At 23.4% G+C, this 23,082-nt stretch overlaps 2 protein-coding genes and 1 long non-coding RNA gene across 8 annotated transcripts in view; 1 reads left to right on the forward strand and 2 right to left on the reverse strand.

Moving 5' to 3' along the window:
• Positions 1-445: 445 nt before the first annotated feature.
• Positions 446-2,662, reverse strand: LOC126898533 (uncharacterized). The gene is made up of 3 exons (XR_007702293.1): positions 2,576-2,662; positions 1,717-1,820; positions 446-833 (listed from the first exon to the last, which is right to left on the reverse strand). It is a non-coding gene; the product is annotated as an uncharacterized LOC126898533 (long non-coding RNA).
• A 3,073-nt stretch (positions 2,663-5,735) lies between these two features.
• The window catches only part of LOC126898521 (calmodulin-binding transcription activator 1), a 67,455-nt gene continuing 50,108 nt past the window's right edge, over positions 5,736-23,082 (reverse strand). For 3 of the 6 annotated variants that reach the window (XM_050672625.1, XM_050672624.1, XM_050672626.1), the window contains 9 exons: positions 17,570-17,746; positions 17,127-17,194; positions 10,540-10,673; positions 10,241-10,425; positions 10,051-10,184; positions 9,783-9,910; positions 9,642-9,716; positions 9,463-9,481; positions 5,737-6,132 (listed from right to left, as the gene is read on the reverse strand). In XM_050672625.1, coding sequence (XP_050528582.1) covers positions 6,019-6,132; positions 9,463-9,481; positions 9,642-9,716; positions 9,783-9,910; positions 10,051-10,184; positions 10,241-10,425; positions 10,540-10,673; positions 17,127-17,194; positions 17,570-17,746 — 1,034 coding nt within the window. In that variant the 3' untranslated portion in view covers positions 5,737-6,018. Of the gene's footprint in view, positions 6,133-9,462; positions 9,482-9,641; positions 9,717-9,782; positions 9,911-10,050; positions 10,185-10,240; positions 10,426-10,539; positions 10,674-17,126; positions 17,195-17,569; positions 17,747-23,082 lie in introns of all 6 variants that reach the window. The other 3 variants (XM_050672628.1, XM_050672627.1, XM_050672629.1) reach the window with 2 other exon arrangements.
• On the forward strand, positions 14,196-16,163 carry LOC126898531 (uncharacterized). Its single transcript, XM_050672647.1, has 5 exons — positions 14,196-14,282; positions 14,322-14,481; positions 14,544-14,654; positions 15,506-15,791; positions 15,955-16,163. Exons 2-4 carry the CDS (start codon positions 14,341-14,343, stop codon positions 15,653-15,655), a joined length of 402 nt encoding a protein of 133 aa, XP_050528604.1. The 5' UTR covers positions 14,196-14,282; positions 14,322-14,340; the 3' UTR covers positions 15,656-15,791; positions 15,955-16,163.

Below are 23,082 nucleotides of genomic sequence, written 5' to 3' on the forward strand. Positions count from 1 at the left end.
TAGTTCCAGGGCGGCGCACAAAAATGCCGGTCGTGATAAAAAAAGGAAGCGTAATCATGACTTAAATAACTATTACATAAAAAAATATATATTTAAATTACAAAGCATTTTTATGCCATCAGTTGGATACATAATACAATTTTTGTGACACTGTACTTTTATTATAATTTACATTCAAATATTTTAAAATTTATTTAAAAATAATATGCGTTGATATTACAACATACTAAATTATCTTTTGTTATGAAAAATTCTGTGTATTTATTAATTATTTGTAATTTTAAAATAAAAATACCCTTTAAATACTAGGTAAATACAATTTTAAAATCTAAAAAACAGATTAATGAATATAAATCATGCAATTTATATAGTCTTCAATATTAGAGGCTTTGATAAATTACAAAACTTTGTATAAATATATTAAAATTAATTTTTATTACAAGTATTAGGTGTATTTTATTTAATAAATAAAATGTAAAATAATTTTTAGATTTGATATAATGATTCAAAAACTTATTTCTAAAGTTATTCAAAATAATATTTTACCATCGTATGAAATTCTATAATAACTGCATGACTCAGCTGAAGATAATTTATATCCACTTACAGTTTTGCGTGTTTGCAAAGCTGTGAAAAATAATTTCATTTATAACATGCATCTTAAAATTAAATTATTCTAACGCTGAAAAAAAAAATATTTTTCAATAAAAATAATTATATTTGATTATATTGCAGTAAAAAGTCGTATGATGTGACCAAGTCTGTCATATAACAATGTCTGATGTGCCCAGTTTCAAATAAAAGTATTGTAGTAAAACCAACTTGAAAACAAGCTAAAATGTTAAAAAATTTTTATCGTGAATATTTTTTTTTATAATCAATAAATAGAAAAATTCAATGGTTTGCTGATATCTTTAACTATCCTCAGTAAGGCAAACTGGAACTAACTGACACACTTTTTTGCTTTCATATCAATAATATAACAATTAACGTTATTAAACTTCATAAATAGCTCAAAAACAAACAACATGCTTTAATATGAAAAAAATATATTTTTCTAATAAATTACCTCATTTAGTCTATGGATCAAAACGTTAAAAATAAATTGTTAATTTTTAATAATTTTTTTTCAATTAAAAATTGTTTATTATATCCTAAATTTCTTAAGGGGATAGTTAAAAAATTTTATGATAAATTATACATGCTAAATTGATAATTATCTTAAAATAATAATCATGTTATGTTCAATTTACAAGAAACTGAAAATCACTAAAAACGCTGACGATACATCCTATGATTGGGGTAATTAAAAATAATATAAAAAGACAATGATTTTTTAAGAGAGAGCAATTTTGAATTAAATATAGAATTCAGAATTATTTTGTCCAGTTTATTTTCTTAAACTAGCCGGGACCCCATGTTGTCATTAGTACATATTAATGCGTATAAAACTCATTTATTTATCTTTCTGAAAATTCGGAAATCTATAAAGCAATCATCAAAAAGGACGTTGGTCATTTTTGAACATCATTAAACATTTTGAAATTAAAACACAAAGTATTATAATAAATCACTATAAAATACACAAAAAGTAAGTAAATTCACATTAACCCAATTATTTAGAATTAATAATCTGAGTGAAAAATGATAAAGCAATAGATGATATATTTATGTTCATTTTTGAACTATAATTAATCATTACTGACTAGTTTATACCTTTACATAATCACATTAGATGGTATTCGTGAGATGACCACCGCCTCTTCGTTGCCTCAGTGTATTATTTCAGGTACTTTCTGGTTGGATCATTTATAATATCTCTATAAGACGAACCTTAATTATTATTTTTATAACTACTTGTCTTTATTGTTCTAAACCCTCGGACTCTACAACCCCGACACAACCTCGTTGCTCACCAATTGACCAAATCTCCAAACATACATAAACTTGGTCAATATACACAATACATACATACCACCCTATTTTTATCTTAATTTTTGTATTATTACATTTTTTGTAACAATTTTTGTATAATGACACTGTACTTTTCTTATAATTTATATTCAAATATTTTAAGAATTATTTAAAAGTAATATGCGTTGATATTACAACATACTAAATTATCTTTTGATATGAAAAATTCTGAACATTTATTAATTATTTGTAATTTTAAAATTAAACTACTCTTTAAATACAAGGTAAATACTTTTTTAAAATCTAAAAAAAAAATTTATGAATCTAAATCATGCAATTTATATAGTCTTCAATATTAGAGGCTTTAATGAATTATAAAACTTAGAATAAATATATTAAAATTAATGTTTATTATAAGTATTCGGCGTTTTTTAATTTATAACATAATAATTATATTATATTATAAATTATTAGGAATATTTTTCAAAGAAAATATATAACATTTTATAATACAAAATATGAATATTTAATATTTTTGGCTTTGATTCTTTGTAGCAGAGTATTATATTTTATTAAATAAGTAAAATATAAAATAATTTTTAGATTTGATATAATGATTCAAAAAAGTATATTTCTAAAGGTATTCGAAATAATATTTTACCAATATATGAAATCCTATAATAACTATATGACTCAGCTGAAGATAATTTATGTCCACTTACAATACAAACTGAATTCTGATAGTAACAATACAATACAAAATAATATCTGTGTTAAATATTTATGTATTATATCATAATATATGTGACTTATAAATAATTTTAATTCCTTTTATATTCCTTTTATATTTCTTTTTTTGTTTATTAGACATAAAATTTTAAAATTTGAAATCTTCAAGTTAATATTCATGTATAATACACGAGTTATTTCAAATACAGGTGGTTAATTGGATTTTATGACGTCAATATTGGCAGATACGCAGCAATTTTTATCAATTGTAATAAGTAACATTGTTGTGGTTTTATAAATACACCAACTGACAATACAAAAAGCATATCTATTGATAGTCATAATTAACAATAAACATTTCGTGACTGTGATAGTGACGTCAAAAAGACCAATTAGCTATCTGTATATATGTAATTCCTTGTGTAGTATATATGTATATTAATTTAAAAATTTGAAACTAAAATTTTATATCTAATTAACGAATAAAATTATATTAAAAATTCAAATGCCATTTACTATTAGTTTAAAAACTCAAATATTTTATTAAATTAAACATATGTGTTCCCATTTAAAAAAACAAAGTTTTTAATTTACTAACACCCTTACAGGCATAAAGGACTACATAGTTAAAGATTTAAATTATTTTTATTCTATAAGTAAATGAGTGGGTTATGATAAAAAAATCAGTCTGTATATATATATTTTAATGCTTCATAAGCCCACAAATAGCTATAGTGGCTTTCCTCAGAGGAGGAGATTTCGTAACTATTAATACATAGAAAATGGATGATACAATATTAAAAATTTTTGAAAAGAAAATCATAGGAAATAACTATGGCCCCTGTATCAACATCTACATGGAAAATGGCGTAAACGACAACTGTGAAATCAAAGAACTGTTTTAAGGACCGGACATTGAAAAAAAAATTAAAAAGAAAGGTTGACATGGACAAATCTGCATAGCAAAAAATAAGTTCAATATTTAATTGATGAGAATCATATCGCTAAAGGTAACTGAGAAGAGCACGACTGCGTTGGGAAAAGTCTTCAAAAGCAGACGCGGAAGGATTCGATCATAATAATTACAATAAATATAGCGTTTTTTATATTTTTGGCGAGTAAGATACATGTTAAACATATTTAATTTTTCAGCATCCTGGCATATTTTTGCAACTGGAGTTTACTTTAAACTTGTACAATTTGAATAGTACCACTATAACTGTTTAATAGTGTTCGAGTGATTTCAAAATCCGTACAATACTTAAAAATACAATAGATTATGATAAAAAATACAATTGTACAGAATATATCAAATATTCAGTAATTAAAAATATTGTAAATAATAATAATTTTTAGTTTTCTAGTATCAAGAAATCAAAAATGCTCAAAAATAAGTAAATTATGTACTATTAAATAGGTTGAATAATAAAAACATAAAATAAGAGAAAAAAAATTTATTAAAAAAAAAAAGGTTATTCGTAAATATAATTCAATGGCATTCTAAAAGTTTTACAATAGTTAATAAACGCTAAAATGGTGTTTTATAATAGGAAAATTGTAAATATATAATATAATAGTAATTCATTTAAATATAAATTATATTCCTGATAGTAAAAACGTATTTATTATTAAAAAAGTATTTTAAATTTAATATTGAGCAGTACTAAATAAACAAACTTTTAAGTACAATTATGTTAAAGATTTATAAGTATTTGGACGAATCAAGTTCTATTAAAATACATAATACCTACAAAAATTAGTTGATTTAAAGCATACAAATAAAATATTTGATAGAAAAATATATAATGATAATAAATTTAAGTAAATATAAGAACTTATTAAGGCAACAAATTTCTAATTCTCAAAATTAAATTTCTTAAAAATAACAAATATTCTTAAATATTAATTCTAAAATAAATAAATAAATTTAGTTCTTAAATATTAATTATTTAATTAAAGAGTAATAGAATATTGTATAAACAAATTTTTATATTAATTTAATAAATATATTATTAAAGAATTATTCAATCATTTTATTTAACGTCATAGTCTATACAATATAATATATTGTACAAAAAAAAATATATTATAATATTATATTGATAATTTTACCAATCATCAAAACTTTACCTATTATCAGTTGTAGAATAAGTTCTCTTAAAGTTACACAATTTCTAAAAAATACAATGTATTTTTGCTCAAAAGTATGGTAACTTTTAGTTAATCTAAAAAAATTAATAATTTAAAAAAATCAATGCAGATGTTAGATTTTTTATATTCGAGTATAATAGAAGATTTAAGTTATTTATGACAGGTTTTAAAAAATTTATTTTAACAATGAAATTTTGATTTTCAAAAAATGTAGCATATTTTTGTCTCAAAAAACTTCTAAAAAGTCAGTTATACTATTAGTTTAATTTTTTAAATTTCATTCTAAATGATGAAATATTCAGAAACATATAATGCAAAAATTCATTTTTAACAAACGCAAAAAATAAAATATTGATTCTATAGAAAAATCTGAAGATTCAATTAAAAAATATATATTAAGAACTTTTATATATTTGCTGATTTTTAATAATTATACCTTTAATGTTGAATAAATTTTGAAGATCAAATACACTTAAAGACTCCATAAGTGTAAAATAAAGAAAAATTTAGAGCTTCATCATATTTTTTAATGAGCATTAATGCATAAAACGTAATGGATTTAAAAGATTTTAGCTTTTTATGTTCTAATAAATATAATGAATTATTGAAATGTTCAGAGTAAGTTATTAAATATAACATTAAACTTCAAATACTAACATTTTCAACAAAATATGTGGTATGTTTTATTATTAATAATGATTAATATACGTTTCTATTTGTTAGTTTTATTTGGAGAATTTTCATAAATATTACATTTTAAAACAAAAATTATAATAAAACAGATTAATTTTTTTTTCTATTTATCTAAATTTTAGAAATTAATTTTATTCATTAATGTTCTAATCGATTGAATTAATCAGAGATATCAACTTTTACGTAATATTTGAATAAATAAATAAATACTTAAAAGTTATAAAGTTTCTTATTAAGAATAATAACAAAAATTCATTTGTCATAACTAAGTGATTAATTGAAATTATTGAATTAAAAATTTTCGTGTTTATAATTTCAGGAAACTATTTTTTTTAAATTTAATTTAAAACATCTCAAGATTGTTTAAATGAAAAAAAAATATGGCAAATTATAATATGACATGTAAAACATATTAATAATATCTATTTTATAAAGAAATAATTACGCTATATCATTTAGCTCTAATGTAAACTATAAAATTTATAGTTTAATGATCGTCTGAACAGGAAGCCTTTTGGCATTTAGACAGTTTTAGCTTGAAGATTGCTGTACCGTTGAGTATTGAGAAACCTTTGTTGGTGGATATACATTGTTAGGTTGAGAACCAGCATCTCTTTTACGGTTGATAAAATTCCTTTCATTAAACTGAAATAGTAAATAATTCAAGTTTATTTCTCTTAAACTAAAAACTGTTGTACGTAATATTTTTTTACAGAGTTATTCTTTTAACGTTAGCCACTCAATTTCTCTTAAAATAATAATAATATTAAAACAATTTTTTTAAATATATTTTAGTTTCATAAATTTCTTGATTTATCAAAGTACTTTTTTTTTGTTAATCTCTTATATCTTATAATGGTGTCATTTATTTTCTTTAATGGTAATATACATATAATCGTTACACAAGCAATGCCTCGTTACTTCAAGATGTGATTTGTTCAAGACACAAAACAAAAATAAAACAATAGCATTGATTATACATATACATATTAAGTTATTTAAATATTATTTCACTCGGTTATAAAATAAAATAAAACTTTGCACAGTGGGAACGTAGCGCAGAGGAGACAAGTATAGATGGTATCTAACATTGATTAACATTACTATCATAAAAAATGCTTCAAGATAAATGTATTAAATTTCATAATAACTTGCATATTTTGTAACTTTGAAATATTATTTTAAACTTCTAAATTTAAGGAATTTTTTTTCTTCAAAATTTAATACAATAAACAAATATTCCCAAGTACTGACAACAATATCCCAAGATAAGAATTAAAGATAATATAACGAGGATCAGTTCTACTCGCACATCAGAGCGAGTTATGAATTCAGTTCGAGTTTTACTGGAATGCTGACATTCCCACAAAAAATTATTACCTGCGGACCAGTGTTGTCGTCGATGCACATAGTGTGACATTTTACGTTTTAACATTTTATATCTAACTTTTATAATTTAAAAAATCAAAAGTGAACAATAAAGTTGTCTTCACGCGTTCCGAATTATAGTTGAAATAGCGATCAACAAAAAAATACAAAATAGTGTATTTACATTACCTCAATTCTTTAGATTTAATAAACTGACATAAAAATGATGAAGCAATAAATCAAACATATTCATAATGATTTCAAACTTGAATTAATCATCATTGACTAGGTCGTACCTTAATAATAGGCATTTCGACTATGTGACAGAGAGGAGACCTCCATCACTCCACGAATACCTCGGTATGCTGTTAAAGGACCTCTTCAATTTATTTATTTATTAAACCTCGTAAAAGAGATCTACGAATTCTACGAACCCCTACAAAACCTCAATGTAAACCATTTTACCAAACACAACATCCCAGTTTGATTAATAACTCACATAATTTTACTTTTCTATTATTACATTTTTCATGGAAAGACGTAAAAAAAACACACACACACACATCATCACAAAACCATTACCTTCTCGGCTTTACATCGTATATATAATTATTTAATTGAGAAAATTATTGATCAATAACAACTTTTAAATCAGCACTTTAAAAGTTATTAACATTTTTATACCTGGACAGAAGGAGAAATTCGATCGATAAATGTTGTTATACCTACACCTCACCTCCATTCTATATTTTAAAATAGTAATAACTAGTGAAGGGTTTATTCGAATAATTTAAACTATCGAATAGTATTTGAATTGTTTTAATACAACCGATTAGTAGTTTATTTTTAGCATAAAATATCGAATAGTTTTTAAAACTATTCGAATATATCGTGTAACTATCGAATATTTTTTGAATGGCTATCGGGTAGTTCAAATAGTGAAAAACTATCAAAAATTTCGATAGTTACTATTCGATATTTCCCATCATTAGTAATGACTTCCGAAAAAAAGAGTTAATAGTTCTTATAATTGTCTTAATTTGATTATTTACTTGTTTAACAGCTAGTTAAATATGAAACCTAATGGCTAGAGTTATAAGATTTACTCTGTATTAAAGTTTAAATTTGAAAAAAAGGAAACGTTAATAAACTAAAAATATTTAACATTTTTTATTGGTGCTAGTCACCTCAAGATATTTTTCACAATAAGTAAAAAAAATGTTTCCTTGAGTACAAACAAAATTTAACTAATTTAAGTATAAAATAAAAATTTACAATTAACATATAATACTGTACTGGTAAAACAAAAATTTTTTCAGTTATCTATAGAAGTGAAGTTTATCATTTAAGTTTATTATTTAAAAATATTATATATACAAATAATTTGATACTGTTTTCACTATTTTATTTTAACAAATATTCTATTTATGTATGTTAATAGTCCAGTTTTTCTGAAAGTTGCTCTATTATGGTACCATATATCACTGAGTCGTCAAAATTTCATTTTATTTTATCTGTTAACTTATAAACTAATATTCTTTTTTAGAGCATGTATATTATAACAATGTTACAATATAATATAATTGTAGCGTCAGTTAATTTTTGCTTAGATATTATATCGAATCTATACGATTAATATCTTATGTTGAAGCTAATGTAATTACGCTATGAATTAATATTAATATGTTAAATTTAAATTATTTTTATGTAGATAAAAAAATCAGACTTCAATAATGTATTTTAATATCTTACTTCATTTTTAAAAATAAAAAACATAGACCGATCATCTAAATTTAAAACGATATTGTTGAGCCATGTCTTAAAGAGAGAAAAAGATTAAGTTGCATACATAATTACTTAAAGCGAATGTGTATAAAAGAAATGTAGATCAAAGGCTGGTATATGAAAAATAATACTAATATAAATATTAGTGAAGGTGTGAACTATGGTTCTCAACCCGAGACATTAAGAAGAAAACAATAGAGAAGAAGAAAAAGTTCTGAAGCTTTTTCTTCCTACAAGTCACACTAAAAAAAAATTTTAATATTATTACAAATTCTTAAAAAAATTAAAAAAAAAACACCTTTCTTTTTCAATTAGTGTATACAGAGTGATTTTTTTACTATAGTCCACTCAATTACAGGCAAAATAAAAACAAATTTGACATTTTTTTTTTTTTTGGTTACGCTGTTCACAGATAAGCAACGTTTTTGTAATATTTTAGTTTATAAGGCATTATGGCGTAAGTTAACATTTATAACTACACCAACTAACAATATAGAGGCATATCTGTCGTAAAAAGTAATTAGCTCCCTGTATTAGTCATTTCTTGTATATTATACATGTATAAATTTAATAATTCTAATGTTTGAAGTGTTATATGCCTTATTAACATATTAAGTTAAAAATAGTAAAACGCTATTTATTATCAAAAAAAACTTCAAATATTTTTTTTTACTTAAAAAGTCAAAATTGTCACCCTTACCAAGACAAGGTTATGATAAAAAAATTACTCTGTATATGTACAACGTATATTATATTTACACATTTACTACTTTTAAATTTTCTACTAATATTACAGATTAATCTGATTATATAAAAACTTACAATAATAGGAGGAGACATACTGCAAAAAAAAAAGAAAATAACTTTATTATATTAAATAGATATTTTTGTAGTGTTTGTATAATTATTTTATTTTGAGATCAAATTATTATATTACTGATATAAAAAATTTGTTGAAAGAAAAATTAATTTAATTTAATTTATTATTTAAATTCTCATACTTATTTTTGTTATGTTTCATAAAATTTTGAATTTTTCTAGCTGCCTGGTTATGCCGTTTTTGTGTTTGACTTTTTCTTAAAATTATAACAAAACATAAAAAAGTGACCAAAATTAAATTCACTATTTTTTTTTATACATACTTAATGGTTGTGGACGGGTTATTAGAATAACGAGATATATCTTTTTTACATCGTTTATTTCTCCTATATGAACGGAATTGTTTTTGTATTACTATAGCAGCTCTATTCATTTGTTTGTAGTATGCGAACTAAAAATACAGTACAAATATAGTTTCATAAATTTTTTGATGTTAACAATTTACAACTAATAAGATTATAACTTATTTGTAGAGTAATAATAATAAAAATATGATATATTTTGCACCTATTACGTGAATATTTAACAAACCTGTTTATAACGGCGATAACATGTCTGAATAACTGAAGCAGCTATCATTTCTTTATGCTCTTCTCTTTTTTTGTAAGTCCGGTACGCTTTTTGAATAGTTTTTGCAGCATCGTATAATTCTCTTTGTTCAATGGCTAAAATCATTATACAAAAAATAATAATAATTAAATATTTTTAAATAATTGCTTACCAGAAAGTGTTATTTTAGAAAAATTATTTTCAAAAAACTGATTATTCGATGAAGCGTGAAGAAATTCACATAAATCTTGGGCTGAAGGAGGCGGTGAAGATGGTGAGTACTGTGATATACTTGACATTGGGCTTAAGCTTATACTCGTACTTGATGATGGCGTTTCACTTTCTCTTTCATGTTGTCTTTAAAAAAAAACATTATTTTATATGACTTGTATAAGAAATATTGGATTAATCATCGGATTTATATAACAAATCCAAAATCCTGTATTTAATTGAAAAAAGTTAATAAATTACCGGTACACTTCGTCATTACATTCATTGTGGGCTGATTTCAATTCAAAACAGCATGATGATATTGATGATGCCGGATCTTCTACAACTTCAAATAAAAACGGATTGGAAATACTACCACATGATTTATTTTCATTCTATAACATTTATTATTTTATTTTATTATTTCACCTTATTGGCTCTTAATAATTTCTAAACGTAAACAAATTAATTTAAAAGTTATTTTTTAAACAATTGAGAGCAAATATTACTTATTGTTATTCAATTAATTTTTACTATAAGAGTTCTAAAAAAAGATCTTTAATATTAACATGAGCTGTGAAAATAGATTAAATTGTGAAAAATCAATAACAAATTCTCTTCAAAATGCAACAGAACTTACGGCTCGCATAACTACATTGAATAAAATAATAGTAAAAGTACAAAATGTTGGTATATATATATCAATATATAAAAGTATAATTAGTATTAAGTATAAAATGATAACTATAAAACGTTTGGTGTTAACTGTAAATAAAAATAGGTTGAACACGCCAAAGAAAACTCAGATCAATTAAAAAAACTAAAAGAAGATCTCAATGTAGCAGTAAATAATCTTGGATCTATTTTAAAAGATTTAAGCTCGTCATTAAAAATTGATTTTATAGACTTTAAATGCCTAGATGCAAAACATACATTCAATTGTAATGTATGTAAATATTAAAATTTATGATTTATCAAAATCTTTGATAGTGTTAACCCAGTAGATGGTAGTAAAATTTTAATAAATCATTCTTCTGGTTAATTAAGGCGCAGATAGACCAATGTGATGATGTTTTGAAAAATATCTCAAAATTAAATCAAATTCAAGCGCTGGAGTATAATAAAGATAAAGATGAAATATCGAATGATGTAATTAAAGATACTATTGAAGAATTAAAAACAAATATGAAATTGATAGAAAACCAGAATGATTGTCTCCAAACAAAACTAGTAGAAGAAGTATTTTTTCAATATTAATTATATCTTCTTAATAATAATAATAAATATATGAAACATGACATGGCTAAATAATCTAAGAACCAATTTTTTGTAATTATATGGATTACATATGACCCTGTAGTAATGCCTCACGGCAGTTCCAGGGCGGCCCACAATAATGCCGGTCGTGTAAAAAAAACAGGGTTACATATGATTCTTACTTTATAAATATTGAGTATAGGGCAATTCTTTATGCCTAATGATTCAAATTTAATTTTTTTAAATTACAACATATATATTTAAGAAACCTACTTATTAAAACATAATCTAATTAAAAATATTACAGGTCAATAACAATTTCTGAATCATTATTTCAGAAAATATGAATAGTTTAATCTAAGCAAGAGAAATGATAAAAATAACATTACCCGCGTTACACACCAGTCACTGCTATAAATACTTAATAATTGATAAACTACTAATTTAAAAGTTGTTATCGAGCAGTCATTTTTTAAATTAAGAAATTATCTACTACATAAAGTAGTAAACTTATATGTTTTCATTAAAAAACAAAAAATCTATTGCGCAAAGATAGTTTCACGAAAAATCTTTTATGGTGGTAAGGGGGGATATTACTCTATTTTATCTTTCATAATACGCCTATAGAATATACTAAATTGTAAAATATCCTACCTAGAAAAATATTGGTAAAACAATTCTAATAAATTTTCGGAATTTTTGATTTTACACAAAAATTGTCCATTTTGTTCATATTTAGTGTCCATTTTTATGTAAAACATGTGATTCCATAGGTCAATTTATTTTTACAAAATTAAGTATATTACACAACCTTTAATTCAAGATATATAAAGGTGTCAATTTTTCCGGGACGTTCCAAAACTTAATTAAATCCCACTCTTGAGTAGGTTAAGGATTAGACCCTAAAAAAATATATCTACAAGAAAGAATAACATGTTACAAGTAAAGTATTTCTAAAATTACAGAGCGAAATTTTGTGAGTATTTCTTTAGTTAGTTACAATTTGCGATCTTCTGACAAAATTAGTCTAGAGAGAGTTAAGCGTTTGTGGTAACAAAAATAAAAAAAACGATAGGGTAAAATTAATACATTTTCAGTTTCGCATCAAAACTAATATAAAATTGATACCCTTATAAGGTGTAAAAGATTTATATATATAAATAATGAAAAAGTTTTTTCTAATATAATTATTATACATGGAGAAATCATGTGGTCAACGAAAAATCAATAACCCTGTACAGCGTGATTCTATTAATGTGAGCCACTCGTTTTCTTCTAAATTAATAATAATACCATACAATTATTTTTGCTTTTTTATTTACACATAACTTTATGTACATTGAGTTATTATATATTCATTATGGGTACCATTTAAGCATTATAAAATATAATATAATATTTAATATATATATAATATTTTACATCTAGAGAGAGAAGTACGCCAAAAATTTATAATATATTATAATATGTTTTTAAATATTTATTTTTTTAATTTTATAATTTTCAAATATTTGAACATTTTAAATAAGTATGCTGGCATTTAAAATATAATATTGACATTCTTACAAGTCATAAGGGTTGGAATCAATAAAAATTTAATGATTTCTATCGAAAAAGTATATGTAACTAAAAATATTTTTAAATGGTTCCATAATATCACTTTAACATTACAGATGATATGAAAATTTTTATATCGCGGTACGATTGTGGACGAAAAATGTCTGATGATAAAAATAATCATTGTTCACATTTCAAACCTATTTATATTTTAAAGTGAGAATTAATAAATCAAAATATATGTCAATACTTTAAAAAAATCAAAAAATGTCTGTAATTTTATTATTTTAGAAAAAATAGAATGACTAACATTAAAAAAAATCACGCTGGATACACATTAATAAAAATTTAGTTACACTTTTCATTATTATATTATATAATGACATTTATTTTCACAGGATAAGAAAAGTTTAAAATTCACTAAATTATTACGTGCTAGAGTAAGTAATTAAAAATAAATTTATTTGAGTTTTACAGAACTCACTTATATTTTTTTATAGGCACCATTTAACCAAACAAAATCAGGCGAGACAATTTTTCCGGGTAAAAAAGAAATGGTAAATAGTTATTAAACTTCTAAAAATATAAAATACTAATTGAAAAGCTTTTAGCAATTTAAAATTGATATTATGACCAATGAAATAATGAGATTAAAAAGGGAAATGTATGAGTTGCGATCAGAACAAGGTCGATTAGAAATTGTAAAAAATGTACTACATTCTATCGAATATCCTGTAAATAAGATCTATTAAGTATTATAAATTATGAATGTTTGATAAAAATATTGATATTTATAGAACCAAAATGAAGAGACAGACTATCAATCTAAGACTAATAGTATTGAGCAGTTAAACAATTGTTATCAAAATGTACAGGATGAATTCGAGTAAAAGTTCGATATTCTATAAAAAAAGGAAATTATACTAACTTTTAGCTAAGATATAGAATTAAAATGAGTTAAGGTTCTCTTAATATTTGTTTAGTTTAACTATCTCTGAAATATTCTTCAATATTTATAATCAATACAAAGCTTATGATGATTTAAATTTAGTTCAATTCTACAAGAAATATCTAAGTATCGTGTACAATTAGATGATACAAAAAAACAAACAATTTTATTTAATAATGAACTAACAAAAGTCAAAGAAGAAATTCATGATAAATCTAGAAAAATTGCAAATTTTAAAAAAGTACTCTTTTTTATAAACATTATATTAATTTTATAATAGTATATTGTTTAAATTCTAGATGACTGAACCTAATGACGATGAATTTCAAAATACTATGCATATCTATGCTGAAAAAATTAAAGAAAGTAAAAACCGTTTAGAATCATTGCAGTCAACTGCTGAATATCAAAAAAGCGAAATAGAAATTAAAAAAAATAAAGTAATTTAACATTATACTTAAATAATTGCTCGTATAAAAAAATTAATTATTTTATAAAATAGTACATGGATGCTTTACAACAAAAAGAAATAAAAAAAATTCAAAACGAACATTTATGTCGTGAAAAGGCTAGATTAACAAAAGAATGGCAAGATAAATATCAATGTCTTACAGTAATTAATAAACAGTTCATATACTATCAAAAACTTATAATTTAATATTATTAATATATACATTTTAGCTTCGATGTGAAGCGGAGAAGATATTAATTTTAGTATAATGTGTTTTTTCTTTGTGTCTGTTACCACTCTTTCTTAGCTCTCACCGAACCGATTTCTTTCAAAAATACGTCAAAAGATCTCAAATTGTATCTAGTTGAAGACATTACCCTTAAAAATTGAAAAAAATTCCCTCGTTACCCACAAATGGGGGAAATATCCAAAAAAATTACAAATTTAATTATCCATAAATTTTGTCATTTTTCTCACTTTTTTTTCTTAAAACTTCCATAACTTTTTCAAAAATAAACAAATCAACATAATTTTTTTTTATAATAAAACCTTAAATATTTTCCTTTCATTTGATATCATTTTTTTGAAAATCTAACACTTAACTTGCACATTGGGGGGGATTTAAAATGGCAACTTTTTTACAAAAACTAACTTTTTCAACTTAATTTTTGAAAATGTTCCGGAAATACTGTGTTCTTTAAACATATATCAAATTAAAGCTTATTTTATGTACTATAAAATGAAAAAAAAAAAAATTGTCCCGACGACCTATCTTCTATGCGCAAATGGCTGCCATATTCAAAAATAGGCTATTTTAACAAATTTTTTTTTTTTAATTTAACACTATCTACAGATTTGCATCGAAGCGTTTTTTATGATAGTGATTTTAATCACTGTAAGATATCATCTATACTGGACCCAAATATGCCACGATCCCACTGTGCCGTCATCCTACTGTGCTGGGTTTTTTTTTATTATAAAAAATTATTATTAAAAATATACATTTTTATTAGGAATATTACAAAAAGCGACAAAAACAAATCGATAATTTACCTTTTGCGTTAGTTGCAACACAAGCAAAAATATCAGAGCAAAAGAAATTAAAAACAGAATTAGATAAAGAAATTGAAAGTTTAAGTACTCAATTAAAAGAAATAGTATAAAGAATTCTTAAAAATATATTATCTTTCCTTAATGTATGAACTTAATATTTTAGAAGGATAGAAAAAAAAAATTAATTTTGAATTCAATGAAAACGCCTGAAATTTTAGCTATGGAAGCTAGAAATACAGAGTATAAGTACGTTAAAAAATGATGCCAAACAAAAACAAATATTAAATTTAATTTAGCTACAATTTATGATGTTGAATTTACGTAACATTAATTATTTAATGCCACTAATTGTAGCTAAACTAACTTCAATATTTTTTTCCAATAACTCAGATAAACTTTATCATTTTAGGGATGAATTAGCAAGTTTAGAAAAAGAACATTCTGAAATTGAACAACGTTATATGGATACAAAAAATAGTATTGTACAGTTGAAATCTGAATTAAACTTAATTAAAAAAGAATCTAATGCCCAAATATCGTCATTGGAAAATTTATTAAAAGAGCAAACTGATATATACATGTTGACTATAAAAAAACTTCAAAAGCAAATTTCTGAAAATAAAGCATATTCGTGTACTGAATCTGAACAATTAGAACTTGTAATTATATTTTACATGAAATTTAAAGTTATTAACTACTGCATATTTATTATTTATAATTCATTATAATGTACTTGCAGATTTCAGAAAAGTTAAATGAGTATATTAATGATTTAATAAGAAATTTAGATAATGCAAAAAAACAAATTGTTGAAATAGAAAAGAAAACAAATTACTTACAATTTACTAAAAGAAATTTGTGTATTTTAAACGAGAGTAAAGTTAATATGATAAAAGAAAATAAATGTGGAACTTTATTAGATACTATTTTATAATAGTTTCAAGTTTGAATAAAAAATTTGTTTTAAAAATTTTGTACCATTAAAATGTTACTATTTATATGCTTCGATGTGACATTTATTAGGTGGTTAAACTTATGGCAGTTAAATATCTATTATTATTTAAGCCGTATTAATCTACAATATTAGTAAAATATTTTCTAGAATAATAAAGAAAAACAAAATATTTGTTGATTAAATTAAGTAATGAAAACTGTAAAATACTTAACTTTTAGTATGATGTGGTTTTGGGAGTTATTTTAATAAAGTTCTTTACCGTATCATAATTATTTTTAGTTTTTGCTCAATATTTTCTCAAGATAAATATACTAATAAAAGTTTAATGCTTTACGAAAAAAAATTTTTTATTTTTACCAAGATTTAGAAAACTTATATTCTTAAAATTTGTATCAAATTAAAGTTTTATTAGCTTAACAAGTTAAGAACTATCTATAAATTAGTTAATAAATAAAATTTCTTCCATAAATTGTGACAAAAAAATAAACATTTTGAACTTGTGTTATAACACAAACACCTATTTAGTCACGTGAAATTTTCTAGTATAAAACTTTTAAAATTAATAATTTCATTAATTATTACAAAAAATTTCTTAAACAATATTCAATTATAAATGAAGCAATCACCTTTATGTGTTCAGGCATTGCTGCAATAAATTGTTCAGCTAAAGTAAGTACTCGAAAATCTTGTTCCCCTGTAAATTTTTTTTTTAATTAATAAATTAATAATTTTTCTGCGTACTATTATTTCTACTGACGACCTAATACATGCTTATAAACCTTAAGTATATTCTTCTTACCTGTTGATGATAGAACTGATACTGTGTGACTTACAAAAATTACTTAACATAAAATTTAGAAGATTCTAGTTTATTAATCAGTTTACTTCAAATGTAGTGATGTATACTTAGAAATTTAAATAAAAATTAAATTTTCTATAATATTGAAAGTATTTAACTAGAAATGTTTGAGTCAAATCCACGACAACTGTTTTTTTTTTTTTTTTTGAGACAAAATGATAAGAGTATTTTTGATATGAAGAATTAAAACATAATCCATAAATTCCATACCATTTCCTGGTGAGTTTTCAACCACCGGATCTGCTTGGTGAACTTCTGTTTCACCTTGAGTTTGATTTGGTTGCTTTCCCTTAACCCCGTCTCCACGGTCACCACCAAAACTACTGTCATCTGGTGCTACAGCTGATAAGGTCTCCGCCGGTCTCTTGGACAGTGCGGTCACCATGCCTAATGGTCAGCCAATCAAATTCTACCATAACAAGCTAATAAAAAAGCTATCGAACTCTTATAAATAAACTCGTATCGAATAAATAATACCAATTTTTTAATAAATTTATAAATTTCAATATTACTGGAAGTTAATACTAAGTTATGATAATTTGATCTTTTGGAATTGAAAAACTAACATGTTTTGGGACATGCAAGTTTACTAAATCTAAAAATAAATCGTAAAGATAAAAATTATTTAAGTTTATCTTAAAATGATTGAGTGAATTAGAAGCAATAACAATTTTAATAACCTTTTATTGGTCCTATAGTCACACAAAATATTGTCGTGTCCTTTGCCCATATCTCAACTACCTGTACCCTGAAATTCTACTTGACATGATTTCTCACATCAACATTAGCATACAATTGCTAGCAGTCCTCATATCACCCCTAACTACATATCCTACCATTTCTTTTTCGATCTTCTACTTCCTCCTCTTTTCTTTCCTACAAAGTTTATTTTTATAACCATTCTTATAGCTTCCGATTTCTCTCTCCTTATATTATGACCAATCCATGTAAGCCTAATCAAATTATTTCTACCTGACTACAAATTTATTTTAAGAGCGTAGATAAAAGAAACAAAAAAGTGAGTCAATTTTATCAACCTTTTTAAAATTTAAATTATTAAAAGAGTAATGATGGTTTTTAAACAATAAAATATTATGAACAGCTGAAATCCTCTTCTTCTTTTTCCAAGCCTTAATCTCTTTTTAGCTTCGATGCGAAGCTGAGAAGGTATTAATTTTACTATGATGTGTTTTTTTTTTTATTTTTTTTTATTTTTTTTTTTGTGTCTGTGAACGCTCAATCTCAGCTCTCGCTGGACCGATTTTGATGAACAATATGTCAAAAGATCACAAATCGTATCTAGTCGAAGACATTACCCTCAAAAATTGAAAAAAATTCCCTCGTTCCCCGTAAACGGGGGAAATCCCCCAAAAAATTACAAATTTAAAAATCGCTAATTTTCGATATTTTTTCAATTTTTTTTACTTAAAATTGCCATAACTTTTTTAAAAATGACCGAATCAATATAATTTTTTTTTTTATAGATACCTTAGATAATTACCTATCATTTTATATATTTTTGTGAACATTTGACCCTTTAACAGCCCAAAGGATGGGGTTTCAAAATGGTAACTTTTTTACAAAAAATTAACTTTTTCAACTTAACTTTTGAAAATGTTCCGGAAAGACTGACAATTTTATATATACCTTAAATTAAAGCTAATGTAATATACTTTAATTTGAAAAAAAAAAATTTGACCTCTGGACTTGTCTTCATGGTGAAAATGACTACCGTATGCAAAAATATGCTATTTTTGTGAAAAAATTCTTGATATTATATTTTACATTTTTTAACATTATGTTGCTATAACTTTTTAAAAAATGCATGAATCAACTTTATTCTTTAATGATAAATACTTTATATATACTTCTTTCATTCGACATACTTTTTTTTAAAATCGGACCATTTCCCTTTATACAGGGGGGGTGCAAACCTTTTAAAATGCGTATAGAAAGTAGAACTTTTTCAACTTAACTTTTGAAAATGTTCCGGAAAGACTGACACTTTTATATATATCTTAAATTAAAGCTTATGTAATATACTTTAATTTGAAAAAAAAAAATTTGACCTCTGGACTTGTCTTCGTGGTGAAAACGGACATCAAAGTTAAAGAAAAACGTACGATTTCCGTGAAAAAAATCTCGATTTTATATGTTATATTATTTAATTTATATTTTATATAACTTTTGGAAAAATGTATGGATCTATATTATTATTTTTTTATAATAAATATTGATATACCCCTTTCATCTGGCACGCTTTTTTTGTAAATCGGATCATACCCCTTTAACAAGGGGGGTCAAAACTTTAAACATGCGTATTGTTACTACGATATTTTCAATTTAATTTTTGAAAGTATTCCGGAAATACTGACACTTTTAAATATATCTTAAATTAAAGCTTATGTAATATACTTTAATGTGAAAAAAAAAAATTTGACCTCTGGATTTGTCTTCATGGTAAAAATGACTACCGTATGCAAAAATATGCTATTTTTGTGTTAAAATTCTGGGTTTTGTATTTTATTTTATTTTAAAATACCTGACAAGGGGAGTACAGATTTTCATAAATATTATATAAATTAAAATTGATATAGTATAGATAGTTAAACTTATTTAAATATGTTTGTTTCTTTTAAGTCGAGAAAAATAACTTTGAAATTTGAACTAGCTTAAATAGCCAATTTTTCAACCGCCGGAAGCAACGTACGGTTGCCGAGTTGGTAAAATTTATGTTTTACACGCTTGGGGTACGAGGTTCCAACCCGCATATGGCAATGAATTTTTTGCATTTTTTCTTAATTCTTTTTAAGTTAGTATAAATTTTAACTCGTTTGATTTTTATCACATTTAGATTCAATAACTTCAATAAAGATCAAGGATCCCATCACTTTAGTCGCCCCTTGCAAGAAGAAATTTCTTATTCGTATTAAAATTATTTTACTATATTTTAAGTTTTCGCTTCGATGCAAAGCCGAGAAGATATTTTTTTGTGACTATCATTTATTTTCTCTGCTCTAACTTGACCTACTTTTTTCAACAATACGTCAAATTACTACAATTCGTATCTAGTTGAAGATATTACTCTCAAAAATTGAAAAAAAAATTCTAATTTATCAATTAAACAGTTAGTTATTACATCGTCTCCATAAAGACAATTAAAATCATTAATTTCTAATGTTTTCAAAATATTTATTAACGAATGAAGTTTGATATGATAGGTTTCAACTACAAAATTAAATCATTTTACTTTGTAATTTAATAATTTTTTTACTCTATTTGTGTGTGCTACTACTAGACTATAATATTACAATTTTTTTTTGTAACATGTTGCTATATAAATCATTTCTAAAAAAAATGATTGTTTTTTCTCCTGAATTAACAATTGATTTTTACAAATATAATCAAATTTTATAATACACTCAATTGAGTAAATCTTTTTAACAACTTTGTTTTGATTGGTACATTTAGTTAAAGTAAATCATTAAAATTAATTAAGTTCTCAATATTTCAATTATAGAATCTTTTCAACAAACAACAAAAGTTCCTAGGAAATTATTACTATTACTTCTATTTAAGTTATCTATTACCATAAAAATGCAAAAAAATATTGAGCTTTTCTGATAAATTTACAATAAATAGTAATTATAAAACTTTCTGACTGCATATTGATCTTAACGATACAATTTTTTTAATTGTCATAAAATTTTCTATTTAATTATGTCAATGTCAAACTTACCAATTGAGCTAAAAGTTATGGTAAAATAAATTTTTTTTTTTTATTATAAACATTTACAACAATCAACTTTAAACGATTAACAAAATAGGTTAAATATGTCATTTTCCTTATTTTTAACTTATTAATAATCAAATTAATATTAAATATTATATCAAATCAGTATTAATTTAAAACAATTTTTTTTGTTCTTAATTATTTTTTTTTATATGTAAAAACTATTTTTTAATAATATTAAAACTTAGAAGTTATAGAAAAAGTCTAATTGCACATTTTAAAACATCGCGAAAAGTTGATTTAGAATAGTATATTTTTGTTTCTGATGGAAGTTCCTTGTAGTCCAGTGTATAAAACTTATAACTTTGTTAATTGTTATAACTTTATCAAAAATGACCAAATCAGTATATTTTTTTTTATTTAGATGCATGTCTTTATCTATCATTTGGTTTTTTTTATAAATCTAACCCTTTACCTGCCCACAAGAGGGATTCAAAATATTAACTTTTTTTTTTTTAGTTAAAGTAAATCATTAAAATTAATTCAGTTCTGGATATTTCAATAGTAGAATCTTTTTAAATATCAAAAATTACTTAGAAATGATTACTATGATTTCTATTTAAGTGTTCTATTACGATAAAAATGCAAAAAATAATGAGTTTTTCTGATAAATTTACAATAAATAATAATTATAAAACTTTCTGACTGCATATTAATCTTAAAAATAACATTGTTTTAATTCTCATAAAATTTTCTATTTAATGATTCATTCTAGTCAACGAAGGAGTAATTTTGCAGAATAGCAGAAAAAATTCCCAACAAACTTTTTTTTTTTTTGTTTTAATTAGGCAATTGGTGGATTATTCCAAAAGCAACATCAACTCTTATTTCTTTAATTATATCATGATTAGTAGTTCTTTGATTTTAAAATATAATATTTGAATATATACTAATTATAATTATTAAATTTAGTATGAAATTGATATTTAATATTGTAATTTAAACGGAGAAATTATAAAAATAATAAAGAAGTTATATTTTGCTTTACTTTTACGTGTATAAAAATTTAAAGGGCTTGATACAATAATTTTCAATAAAAACTGTTTGTTACTATAAAAAAATGCACTGGACTACAAGGAACTTTCATCAGAAGCAAAAATATACTTTTCTAAATCAAATTTTCGCGTTGTTTTCAAATCTGCAAGTAGACTATTTCTATCACTTCTAATTTTTTATATTATTACTAATTATATATATAAAATAATAATTAAAAGAAAAAAAAATTTGTTTTCAAATTATTACTGATTTGATTTTTAATATGTTAAAAATAATCAGTCCAAATTTTCAATTTTAACCTATTTTTTTGGTTCTTTAAAGTTGATGAAAAATTTTTGATAAAGATTTATGAAAGTTTATAGTAAAATAAATTGAATATATTACCATAACTTTTAGCTCAATTACAAGTTTAAAATTGACATCTAGGCCTGTCAACAAAGGAAAAATTGCGGAAAAAATTTTGTTTTTTTAAAAGTTGAATTAAAATATGTATAATGACATACTAATAGTCCTCAAGATTGGAATTGAGCTTTTTTTTTAAATCCTCGCAAAAGTTCAAAAATATGAGCTTTCTTAATTTTCTCAAAAAAAAATATTTAACTTACAAAAAAAAGTTTCGCACAAAAGTTGTTTAAAAGACAATTATAAATAAAAATATAATCTTATATTTTTTCATTTAAACAAATATTTTTCGAGTTACATTACATTTAATATGAGTAATAAAATTTATATTCCATTTTTTTCATTTTACGGTTACTTTTTATCATGTTATACTTACATTAGACACAATGTTATAAATGCATATGTGTGTATGTGTGAGTTTATTTATTTATTGTATCATTAAAGTGTAGTGTATATTGAGATACAACCGATAGAGTAGGTAATTGATTTGACGCTATATTATTTAAACCCAACTAAACGCTAAATTGTACAT

Source organism: Daktulosphaira vitifoliae, unplaced genomic scaffold (assembly GCF_025091365.1).
Source record: "Daktulosphaira vitifoliae isolate Bord-2020 unplaced genomic scaffold, ASM2509136v1 Scaffold_2, whole genome shotgun sequence".
NCBI lineage: Eukaryota > Metazoa > Arthropoda > Insecta > Hemiptera > Phylloxeridae > Daktulosphaira > Daktulosphaira vitifoliae.

Coding starts and splice junctions, on each gene's coding strand:
- LOC126898531 (XM_050672647.1), top strand. CDS start 14,341: ATGACTGAACCTAATGACGATGAATTTCAAAATACTATGCATATCTAT. Junction 14,482..14,543: donor TAGAAATTAAAAAAAATAAA/GTAATTTAACAT, acceptor TTTATAAAATAG/TACATGGATGCTTTACAACA. Junction 14,655..15,505: donor ATAAATATCAATGTCTTACA/GTAATTAATAAA, acceptor CATTTTTATTAG/GAATATTACAAAAAGCGACA.